Source organism: Diabrotica virgifera, chromosome 1 (genome assembly GCF_917563875.1).
Source record: "Diabrotica virgifera virgifera chromosome 1, PGI_DIABVI_V3a".
Taxonomy (NCBI): domain Eukaryota; kingdom Metazoa; phylum Arthropoda; class Insecta; order Coleoptera; family Chrysomelidae; genus Diabrotica; species Diabrotica virgifera.
The window spans coordinates 142,049,400-142,062,250 of NC_065443.1; the positions used below are offsets into that span (position 1 = coordinate 142,049,400).

The 12,851-nt window shown below is 36.9% G+C and overlaps 1 protein-coding gene across 2 annotated transcripts in view; it reads right to left on the reverse strand.

Annotated features, from left to right (window-relative positions):
* Positions 1-12,851, reverse strand: part of LOC114326357 (uncharacterized) — an 88,785-nt gene that overhangs the window by 23,002 nt on the left and 52,932 nt on the right. For both annotated transcript variants that reach the window (XM_050641580.1, XM_050641586.1), the window contains one exon: positions 2,622-2,826. In XM_050641580.1, the coding sequence (XP_050497537.1) occupies positions 2,622-2,826 (205 nt within the window). The remainder of the gene's footprint in view (positions 1-2,621; positions 2,827-12,851) is intronic.

A 12,851-nucleotide genomic window follows, 5' to 3' on the forward strand; every position in this document is an offset into this window, starting at 1 on the left:
ATCGCTTTATATATTCTTATAAACACACATTTTTCAAATAATTATACATACTTAATAAAGTGACGGTCATCTTCTAGTACTGCGAACTACGTACATTGTATTTTGATGATAACTGATCTACCATGTCAACTCCTGCCTTCGCTCTGGTATAGTCAATAGTCATCATAGGTTTTTGTGTAGTTCCATCGATCTCGTCATCATCATGCATGAAAGATACTAGAAGAACGTTTTTCTTCGGTTTTGGAACGTGTAATGCTAAAGTACAACTTTCTCTAAATGCAAACATACTTGATTGACTTGGTCTACCTTGATCTTCAGTAAACTGGGTAGGTAGCTGATTTCGGTGACGTACGGTCTGAGACAACAATACTTGGTTACTATCACTAAGGAACTTTGTATAAAACTAAGCCGTCAGGGAGCAGCGAAGGACTTTATTTCATCATCATCATCATCATCATCATTTGGCTCTACAACTCTATGTGAGTCTTGGCCGCGTTTACTATTTTCCTCCATTGTTGTTGGTCCTGAGCAGCTATTTCCCATTGCTGTACTCCCATTTTGCGTAGATCACTGGCCACTGCGTCCTTCCATCTCTTTATTGGGCGACCAATTGACCTTTTGCCATCGGGCCTTTCCCAGAATGTGGCGTTCAGAAGTCTTTCGTCACTCGATCTTAGCACGTGACCCGCTCATCGTATTCGGTTTACTTTAATGTGGCGTACTATGTTTTCATCTCCATATATTGTCTGGAGTTCATCATTGTGTCTTCTTCTCCATTCTCCTGTTCCTGTTGTTTCTTCTCTGCAAGGCCCATAGATAGTCCGCAGTATCTTTCTTTCAAGTACCAGTAATTTTGTCGTTTCTCGCTGGTTCAGAGTCCATGTTTCGCTTCCATACGTTATTGTGGGATGAGTTATTGTCTTATATACTCTTATTTTTGTTTCTCCTGAGAGTATGTTTGATTTAAGTAGGGTCATTCATGAGTAATATACCCTGTTTCCTGCAATGATCCTGGCTGCCACGTCCTTTTCGTATTTATTTTCAGATGTTATGATCGCTCCCAGGTACTCAATTTCTTTGACGACTTTAAAGTTGTATTCATTAATTGTTACGTTTTGTCTAATCCTTGGTCTTAGGTTCTTCGTAACCACCATGTACTTGGTCTTGTCCTCGTTGACCTTAAGACCAACTTCCTTGGCTCCGTTATCGAATAGGGTGAAAACTTCTTTTGCATCTCTGGTGGATTGTGCAATTGTGTCCACGTCATCCGCAAAGGCCAATAGTATTTTTGATCCTTGGGCGGCAAATCCGTTTGCTAGTTGTGGCTGAGCTTTCCTTACTACATGTTCCAGTGCGAAGTTAAACAGCAGGGGAGAGGATCTCCTTGTCTAAGCCCGGTGTCAATGAGGAATTCCTCCGACGTGGTGCTGCCAATTCTGATTCGTGCAGAAGCGTTCTCCGTGCTCACCTGTGCTAATCGTACCAGCCTTCCAGGTACTCCCATTTCTACCATAGTTTCCCACAATGCTTCTCTGTTAACAGAATAGTAAGCTTGTTTAAAGTCCACGAAGATTTGGTGTACATCGCGGTTGAATTCCCAGTTTTTTCCAACACCTGGCGTAGGACGAAGATCTGGTCTATGGTCGACCTTCCCGGTCTGAATCCGCTTTGGTAGTCGCCTATTATTTCCTCTGCGTATGGAGTTAGTCTTCTAAACAGTATTATAGATATAATTTTGTATGTTGTATTAATTAACGATATTCCTCTATAGGGCTTTTCATTCACAGTCATTTGTTTCGAGCTTCTGTCAGGTGCCATATAATATTAAGATATCTACGCCATACGTCTTTGGTTTGTATCATTGGTATATACAATAGCGTATGACGTAGACATATTAATATTATGTGGCACATGACAGAAGCTCGAAACAAATGACAATCGATGAAAAGCCCTATAGTTCCGACATATTTGTTTGTCTTCCTTCTTGTGAATAGGTATTATATGGCTTTCATGCCAGTGTTTCGGTATTTCTTCTCTTTCCCGGACTTCTCATGTAGTTTTTCTCCCCATTTTTTTAATAATTCCGCCTATATGCCGTCTGGGCCTGGGGCTTTATGGTTTTTTAGGGACGAAATTGCGGAATTTACTTCAGCTAGTGTGGGCCCTGGTATTTTAGGTTCGGCTAACTGGTACTGTCTTTGTTGCCCTGTCCTTGTGGGGTTTTTTGTATTTAAGAGTTGCTCAAAATACTTTCTCCATTAGCGGCTTATATCTTCGTCGTCTGTGAGCAATTATTGTCCTGCATCGTCTTTTATAAATCTTGGGCTGTTGGTGTGTTGCTCGTCATTGTTTTTAGGTCCCTATAAAACTGTCTAGACTGACAGGTTCTATGCTCCTCCTCGAGTTGCTATATTCGTGCTTCTAGGTACTGTAATTAGGAAGGACTTTATTCGGTACATGTAATTACATGCGCGAATCGCTTTGTGAAATTCGATGCAATAAAAAATGATTCACTTCATAATCAGACCTGTGGACCCACGTTCCCTCTGGAGAGTTAAGAGCAGCAGGAAATCGCAAGGAATTTGCTAGGGATGAAACAATATTTTAAACATATCACTTACCCTTTCCATTAAAACAGGAAGTTGTTCATCATCAGTATTACGGAATACAAACATGATGTGTAGATATGCTACGAAATGTAGTAAACTGGGCAGTATAAAACTAAAAGCAATGGATCCATCACAGGTTTCTTTGTAGTTGTAAGTATATTCAGCGTATAGTGTTCTATTGGAAGTCCTAAACACGTAATAAAACCCTCTTTCTCGTCTAAAACAAATGCAAAGTATAAGTAACACAAGTTTGGAATGATTCTAATTATACCTGTGGCTTGGTACAACAAGTGCCACGTCATTCGTTTAACCAAAAACATTCTTCTTCTTCTTGTGCCACTCCTATCGGAGATTGGAAATCATCGAGACTACCCTGACTTTGTTTACAGCTGACGTAAAAAGTTCATTAGTGGTGCAGCCAAACGACTCTCTCAAATTCCGCAACCATGACATTCTTCTACGGCCTGGATTCTGTTTTCCTTATATTTCTCCTTGCATTATATCTTGAAGTAATGCGTATTTATGACCTCTCATCAGGTGACCCAAATATTCGAGTTTTCTTCGTTTTATCGTTAACAAAATTTCTGGGTCTTTTCCAATCCTTCGTATTACTTCAAGGTTTGTGATTCTTTCAACCCAACTTATCTTCAGCATTCGACGATAGCACCACATCTCGAAACTTTCAATATTTTTTATGTTGTTCTGTTTGAGAGTCCAGGCCTCTACACCGTATAATAGCGTGTTAAATACGTAGCCTCCTAGCATTATTAATCGTAGAGGGATGCTTATATCTCTGTTCCAGAAGAATGTTCTCATCTTTATGAAGGTGGTCTTGCAGGGCCTATTTACCATTAGGCCCGTGAGGCACCTGCCTCGGGCCCGCATTTTAAGGGGGCCCGGAAAGATCACCGATAAAATTTTTTCTTGTAATAACAAAATTAATTTTCAATTTTTTTTCATTTTACGAACATGAAATGATAAATGATAACAATAAGAATTGTATTCATAAACTATAAACCGTTCTTATAAATTTTTTTAAAAGGACATGAAAATTTTAAAATAAATAATAGTTTTTACCTATTTGTAATACTTTAATTGCGCAACTATATATACGAAAAGATGCTTATATAATTCTGTAAACGATATTTTTAACATATTGTTCACAGACAAGAGTGAAACAGTGGACTTAAAAACTATTACCGAATAAAAGAACGACATCGATGTTGATGATTTAGTGGAAGAAGTGGCATATTTTAAAGAACTTTACAGAACATCTGATATCTTACAGAATCCGCAAAGTATGACAACCTTTTTGGATTGAAAATAACACCATATCGACGTTTACAAAAAATGTAGAAACGTTGCTTAAAATTTATTTAACTAAACCCATTAGCAACGCTTCAGAGGAAAGATCTATCTCGGTACTGAAAAGAGTAAAGTCGTATTTAAGGAGAATTAGGCAAAAAGTCGCCTGTCAAAATTTTCAATGTATTTTAAATGTATTCATTTTTTTTTTCGAATCCTGAGGAAACTAATAAGTATTTTTGAAAAATTTAAACTCAGAATGAAAGACTATGTTATTACCGAGCGCCGAAAGTCCCCTAAAATAAATAAAAAGTTTCTTTTGAATCAAATATTTGCAATTAAAATCAAACTAAATTTTCTTCTTTATGTTCACCCATGTAACTTATTAAAATAAAGTATAGAAGTTTTCAGGGACTTTCGGCACTCATTAATAATGTAATCTTTCATTCTTAGTTTAAATTTTTCAAAAATATTTATTGCTTTTCTCAGGATTCGAAAACAATGAGAATACATTTAAAACACATTGAACAATTTGGCAGGCGGTATTTTGTGCCTACGCCCTCAAGATATTCTTTAAATCAACAAAGTCTGTCGTCTTTGGCTATTTTAAATATAGAAAATGATTTATTACAAAAATTGATACAAATGTAATAATTGATTTTAGTGAAATAAAAATAAGAAAAAAATTTTAATGTAATCTATCTAATTTGTTTTTCTTACTAGATAAGGCAAAAACGGCGAGTTCGTTGGAAAAAATATTCCCATGATATTTTTTTGCATAATCACAGTCGTGAGATATCCCAGAATAGGGTTCAAGAAGTCACCCACGCGAAAAGTGGTCCAAATTTTTTTTAACGATTTTTTTTAATCAAATTGCAAAAATCAATGTTTTTGGCCCGAACAAATTTTTTTTAGATATTTCGGACCATTCGGGACAAAAAAGGTCTCGGTGTAATGTTTCTCTAAAGTTGATCGTGTTCGAGTTATAAGCAATTTAAAATTTGAAAAACGCGAAAATGGCCGTTTTTAAGACTTAATAACTCAGTTAAAAATTATTATTATGAAAGTCAGAAAGTGACTAAATCAAATTTAAAGCTTCCCCTACATGATCCTGAAGAAATTTGTGTCATTAATTTATTACTAAGCTGTTATTTTTAATTATTAATAATGAGCGGTAACATCGTATTGACGCAGCTGTAAATGTGAGTGCGAGTGAGATGCGCCATTGGACTGCCTGAATGGCATCTCTTTCGCACTCATCATGGACGGCCGCCTAATACGTGCATGGCGCTCATTATTATTACTTAAAAATAACAGCTTCGTAATCAAATAATGACAAAAATTTCTCCAGGATCTTGTAAGGGGGCTTTAAACTTTGATTTAGTCACTTTCTGACTTTAACAGCAATAACTTTTAACCGAGTTATTAAGCCTTGAAAATCGCCATTTTTCGTTTTTTTTTCAATTTTAAACTGCTTTTACCTCGAAAACGATCAACTTTAGAGAAAAATCACAAGAGACCTTTTTTATCCAGAATGGTCCAAAAAACCTAAAAAAATTGTCCGGGCCAAAAATATTGACTTTTTTCAATTTGATAAAAAAATTGTTAAAAAAAATTGGACCACTTTTCGCGTGGGCGACTTCTTGAATCTTATTCTGGAATGTCTCACGAATGTGATTATGCAAAAAAATCCCATGGGAATATTTTCTCCAAAGAACCCGCCGTTTTCGCCTTGTCTATACTAAGTATGTATAGTACTTAATTTTTGTTCTTTTCTGTAGAGACAGTATTATTTGTTTTATTATAATTATATTTTAGTAATTTCTGTATATATTTTAGTTATGTAAGTTAATTAAACGTTTTTTATTGTTATCTATAATGTACCAATAATGTAGGTACTAACTATTTAATTCTTACTCATGTTTAAAAATTTATCAAAAATGAAGAACCATTTTCAATTTCGTTGCAACACGAAACTACAGCCGCATCATTATTCCAGTCCAATCAGAGAGTGCAGCAAGCACCTCTACCGGTTTCGAAACTTATTAGTCTCTCATCTCAACCAGTTATGGCTTGCAAATTGTAGAAGCCTCGGAGGTGTTACCAGAGAAGGTTCCCATTGTTTTCAGTCTGGTAGGATGTAGAATAACATTTTTGGACGTTGTTTTATGTGCTATTAGATTGAAAACTTACTTTTTTTAAAATTTATATTTATTGTTAATAAAAATTTAAATTTCTGGTGCAAGTATATTTCTATTAAATAATTAATTCATTATTTAAAAAATATTTTCTTATCATTAAATTATATTTAGGGGCCCGAAAATTGTGTAGTGCCTCAGGCCTGATTTGAAATAAAATAGGCTCTGTGGTCCTGGCAATTTCGATACGTCTTTTTATTTGAATGTTTTGGTCTCCAGTTTCGTTTATTAAAGTTCCCAAGTATTTGTAACTTGATACTTTTTCAATTTGAATGACGTTTATACTAATATGTGCTGATTGTGTCATGTTTTTACTGAAGACCATATACTTGTAGTCGGAGAGATAGAAGCAGATTTTGTGCGTGATAAGTAATATGGAAAAACTATACGGGGATATGTTGAATTAGTTGTGTACATGACTTTCACCAACGGCCGGAAACCAGAGTTGGGGCCGAGGGTAGTTATAAGGGGGCAAAGTCGCGGATTTTATTATTTTTTTTATGACGCTCATGATCGAGATAGTGCACCAAAATTTGGGAATAAGTAGGTCATGACTTAACTAAGTAAAATCTCTAGGGGCGGAACGCTGCGTGGCCGACAAAGGGGTGGGGGTAGGGGTGAATATAAAAAATATAAAGGGTTTTTTGCGCTGTTCGTGATTGAGATAGTGGACCAAAATTTGGGAATAAGTAGATCATGACATTACTAAGTAAAATCCCCAGAGCCGGAAACCAGAGTTGGAGATGAGGGTAGTTATAAGGGGTCAAAATCGCCGTTTTTATTATTTTTTTTTTGTGACGCTCATGATCGAGAGAGTGCACCAAAATTTGGGAATAAGTAGGTCATGACGTAACTAAGTAAAATCTCCAGGGGTGGCACGCTGCGTGGCCGACAAAGGGGTGGGGCAGGGGTGAATACAAAAAATATAGGGAGTTTTTTTGCGACGTTCGTGATTGAGAGAGTGCACCAAAATTTGGGAATAAGTAGACAATGACATAACTCAGTAAAATCCTCAGAGCCGGAAACCAGAGTTGGGCATGAGGGTGGTTATAAGGGGTCAAATTCGCCGTTTTTAATATTTTTTTGTGACGCTCATGATCGAGATTGTGCACCAAAATTTGGGAATAAGTAGGTCATGAGGTAACTAAGTACAATCTCCAGGGGTGGAACGCTGCGTGGCCGATAAAGGGGTGGGGGTAGGTGTGAATATAAAAAATATAAGGGGTTTTTTGCGACGTGCTAGACTGAGATAGTGCACCAAAATTTGGGAATAAGTAGACCATGACTTAGCTAAGTAAAATCCCCAGAGCCGGAAACCAGAGTTGGGGATGAGGGTAGTTTTAAGGGGTCAAAGTCGCAGTGTGTATTATTTTTTTGTGACCCGGTACAACATTTGTCCCCCACGCAGCGTTCCGCCCCTGTAGATTTTACTTAGTAATGTCATGATCTACTTATTCCCAAATTTTGGTGCACTATCTCGATCACGAACGGCAAAAAAACCCCATATATTTTTATACTCACCCCTGACCACCACCCCTTTGTACCCCAAGCAGCGTTCCGCCCCTGAAGATTTTACTTAGTTACGCCATAACCTACTTACTCCCAAATTTTGGTGCACCATCTCCATCATGAGCGCCACAAAAAAAAAATAATAAAAACCGCGAATTTTACCCCTTATAACTACCCTCGTTCGCCACTCTGGTTTCCGCCTCTGGGGATATTACTTGGTTATGTCATGGTCTACTTATTCCCAAATTTTGGTGCAATATCTCAATCACGAACGTCGCAAAAAACCCCTTACATTTTTTTGTATTCACCCCTGCCCCACCCCTTTGTCGACCACGCAGCGTTCTACTCCTGGAGATTTTACTTAGTTACGTCATGACCTACTTATTCCCAAATTTTGGCGCGCTACCTCGATCATGAGCGTGACAAAAAAATAATAAAAAACGGAATTTTGACCCCTTATAACTACCTTCCTTCCCCACTCTGGTTTCCGGCTCTGGGGATTTCAATTATTTATGTCATGGTCTACTTATACCCAAATTTTGGTGCACTATCTGAATCACGAACGTCGCAAAAAACCCTTTATATTTTTTATATTCACCCCTACCCCCACCCCTTTGTCGCCCACGCAGCGTTAAGCCCCTAGAGATTTTACTTAGGTACGTCATGACCTACTTATTCCCAAATTTTGGTGCACTATCTCGATCATGAGCGTCATAAAAAAATAATAAAATCCGCAACTTTGACCCCTTATAACTACCCTCGGCCCCAACTCTGGTTTCCGGCCGTTGGTGAAAGTCATGTACACAACTAATTCAACATATCCCCGTACAGTTTTTCCATATTACTTATCACGCACAAAATCCGCTCCCAGCTCTTAGACTATTGGTTTTTTATATTGATGTTTATGCCATAATTGTTGCCAGTGGCGTCTCGTGATTTTTACAATAGGGGAGGCTATACCTAACTGTAAAATATCTAGACAAATTTGCACTAGCAAAAAAATGCGCCAAAAAATGTAATTTAAGGCCCCATCTTTTGACCATTTTTTATTTACATTTCATAATATCATCCTAATTCATAATTTCATGATATCATATCATTTTAAAAATAGTTAGTCTAATAGTGAAAGTTTAATACCAAAGTTTGTGTAGTTTATTTGTTAACAATTCCATCTATTTGTAAATAGATACCTATGCATATCAAAATAAATACAGATTTGAAGTTTTGCAGTCCATACATAATGAAGCTTCAAATTTTTTAATGCCCGGTTGCACCAACAGATCTTAAGCTTAAGTCGAGAATATCATAGGAATTAATATAATATAAATATAATATATTACAATAAAAATACCATAATATAATAATAGATATAATTGATAATAAGGTAAGAATCTAAAATTATGATGCAACGTAAGTGATACTCAAGGAGGCCCTATCTATAATTAGAGCTTAGCTAAGCTGGAGCTTAAGATCTGTTGGTGCAACCAGGCATAAGATACTCAACTGAATTTTTTTAATTCTAAACGCGGCCTACTGCGAATTCAAAAACACGATAAATTACCGATATTTTGCTTTGAGTTAGAGATATCGGAAAAAGTTATTTGAGCAAGTTGTTCCAAATATTATTATAACCCCACATACCAAATTTCATAACAAAATTCGCACTTTTAGATTTTTCATTATTATTAGTCAGGACCCTAAAATTCGTTGTCCCGAGACGCACCCAACCACCCAACGGAGCTGAGAAGCTACACTGCCTCCCTTGGTATATCTCCCGGCAGCGTGTGATGCCGCCGTAGATGCCACTGTTAGGAGACCGGGTCTCCTTAAACGCCTGCTGCGCTGCACGGAGCATTAGCACCGGAGAATGCTGGGCTTCTCGGCTCCGTTCATGCATCTCGGGATAACCCAGGGTCCTGCCTACAATAATATGTAATAAAACTGAGACGCGATCATGCGTTCTAATGCTAATGCTCCGTACGTATGGATAATTAGTGATAATATGGAATTTACACGTTGTATAATAGTGAGAGTAATTGTTGTTTTCGCGATTCATGATAAACAAAACAGTATAGAGTGTGTAAAAAATTTATGGGGAGGCTGAGCCTCCCTTGCCTCCTCTGAGGAGCCGCCACTGTGCAAGCAATATTTATGTTTGTAAGTAATCGTTGTAATTTTTCTACTTTTTTTACTTTTCTTGCAACTAGTACAGTGTCGTCCGCGTATCGAATATCATTTACAACGTAAATGATTCCTTCCATTGATTACGATTCCTTCGTTTGCTTGCAAAAGGGCTTCCTGGCAGATGCTTTCACTATATACATTAAATAGCAGTGGTGACAAAGTGCATCCCTTTCGTACTCCTTTACGTATTTCTATTGCTTGTGATATCTTATTTTCTATTTTGATGTTAGCTTTCTGATTCCAATATAAATTGAGAATAATTCGCAGATCTTTATTATCTATGTCTTTTCTTTCAAGAATGTCTCTTAGATTATCGTGGCGTACTCTGTTCGTGTTCGTGACGAACACTTTTTCAAAATACTTCTTGATTAACGTCTAGGCATCTTTGTGTAAGAACATTCAAACCGAAGAGAGCTTCTCGAGTAATACCTAGTCCTTTTCTGAACCCCATCTGTGTATTACTAATATCTGACTCCAACTTTTGATAAACTCGGTTGTGGATGATTTTTATAAATATCTTTAGTGGATGGCTCATTAAACATATTGTTCGATGTTGTGAACATTCTTTTGCCTTGGAATTCTTTGGCAGTGTAACGAATGTACACAACAGCCACTCTTGAGGTACAATACCAGTATTTTATCCTGTGTTAAATAAGTGCAATAATTATAAGCCCAAAAAACATATTTATGTCTAATAGATAAGCATTTCTAGCACCAATTTTAAAAGAGATAGGTATTTCTTGAGTTTATGAAAATACTATTTTGAAGGTTAGATAGGCTTAAATGTCTTACATTGAAACCATTATCTTTTTTAAAGACACTAAAGTAAAAAATTTCTTAAGTAAAAAAAAGTGACTGAGGCCCTTTTTGTACCAAGGCACATATAAATGTATCTTAATTTTAAGAGAGGAGGTGACGTCAGATATTGTTAGTGATACTGTCCAACAACATAAAGCTACTTATCCTGGACATTCTCGTAAAAAAGCGAAACGAAACCAATATATCGTAGACAGCCATAAAAGACCGAATAATGGATGTTAAAAGATGAGAAATAATGTGAATTTATTTTCTTTGTTTGATACTAATATGGTCTAATATGGAATAGTTTGACACTAATATGGTTAGTTTGACTTTATTGACTGTTGACCTAAAAAGTCCAGTAGTGGTTAAGTTAAACCATTTTCGTAGGTTATGAAGCTAGAATATTCTTCTTCTTCATGGACCTCTTTTTCCATGCACCTTACTTGAAGTATGGTCAGAAGTAGGTCGTATCATTGTTCATTATACATAATGGGGCCCAGGTATTTCAGTTTGCGACGTTTTATGGTTATGACTAGTTCGCGATCTTTAACCAGTCTGTGATCTCTATACAGAACTCTTTCGTTGGTAAATTAGTCTATCCATGAAATCCTAAACGTGAGCCTATAGCACCAAATTTCAAATGCTTCGAGTCTGTTCAGTCATGCTTCAGTTAATGGCCGTGATTCCACTCCATTGGTATAAACAGACTATCCGCAAAAATGGCAGTGTCATCAGCTTATCTTATGTTACTCAGTATTAGTTCTCCATTTATAAGTATTCTCTCATCGTCTCCATTAATAATCTGGATAGTCTACATCCCTGTTGCACACCTCTTTTTATCTTTATGTCATCTGTTAAATAATCCTCAACTCTAATGGCTGCATTTTGTTCGTAATAGATATTGTTTATTATGTGGCGGTAACTGATGGCTTCTTTTTGATGTGCCTATCCGTGACGAATATTGGCAATCATACGGATGATACGGAAAAACTGCACAGATGTTGTGTTGAACTAGGTTTTGAGGTTCTTCAACCAGGATGTTCTTCTTCTTCCTGGACCCCGCTTTCTAAATATTTTTTCTTGCAGGATGGCGTTAAGAGGGCATATCTGGATTTATGTCGCATAATATGTACGAAGTATTTTAACTTTTGAGATTTGATGGTTGTCAGTACCTCTCGGTTATTTTTCATTCTTTTGAGGTCCTCCTCATTTGTGACTCGGTTGGTCCACGAGATTTTAACCATTCTCCGATATAGCCACATCTCAAATGCTACCAATTTTCTGTACATATTCAAGGTCCACGATTCAATACCATAAAATAGGACAGAGAAGACGTAGCATCGCAGCATTTTTACTTTTATACCAAGAGAGAGGTTGTAGCTCTTCAAGCAGTCTCCCTTAGCTTTTCCGATGCGAGGATGCGCGCTTTTATCTTTTGGTTGTTGGTCAATTCTTCATTTATTATAGTGCGAGGTAGTCCTAGTGCTTCAGTCTTTCTATAGGAGTTTGGTTGACGTAAACTTGACCTTCTATTATTTTCTGATGTATAAACTAAGTGAATTTAATATTTCCATCAGTTCGTTATGATTTTATCTGTCGAATACCACACCATACAATGCAGAGAGCAATCGAGGCCCTTAGAACACAAGAGGTATAAGTGACAATTTTAGAAAATTGGGTTTTAAATACAAAAATGGACTCCCAAACACATAGAAAACATAATCCCCTCTGTGGCTCAGTGGTAAGAGCGCCTACCTTTGGATCGAAAGGTCCGAATGGTCGTGAGTTCGAATCTCACCAGGGTCAGAGATTTTTCGTTTATTATAAATTAATAAATGAAAATAGTTTCTGTCCTTGTGGGATCGGTACTCACCGGAGAGACCGCAGACGTTCGGATACAATTAGCGTCTCTTTGCAAAGACAATGACGTCAACTTTGGTGGCTTCACACTTTCATGGTGACGAAAACACGGTGGCTTCAAACTTTCTACATAAACTAACAATAAAAGGATCAAAAATGACAAAAAAGTCATTGAAAACATGCTAAGTATACCTACCTAGCTTTTTTAAATTCTAGAACTTTGAACAAAGTTTTCTAAAAACTTGTACCTCTTGTGTTCTAAGGGCCTCAATTAAGAGACGTAATAAAGCAGGAAGCAAAGTTTAGATATCTGGGAATAGATAAGACCAGTTACGGAGATGTTGAAGATGAAGTAAGACAACAAAGCTTAAAAGCAAGTAAAGTG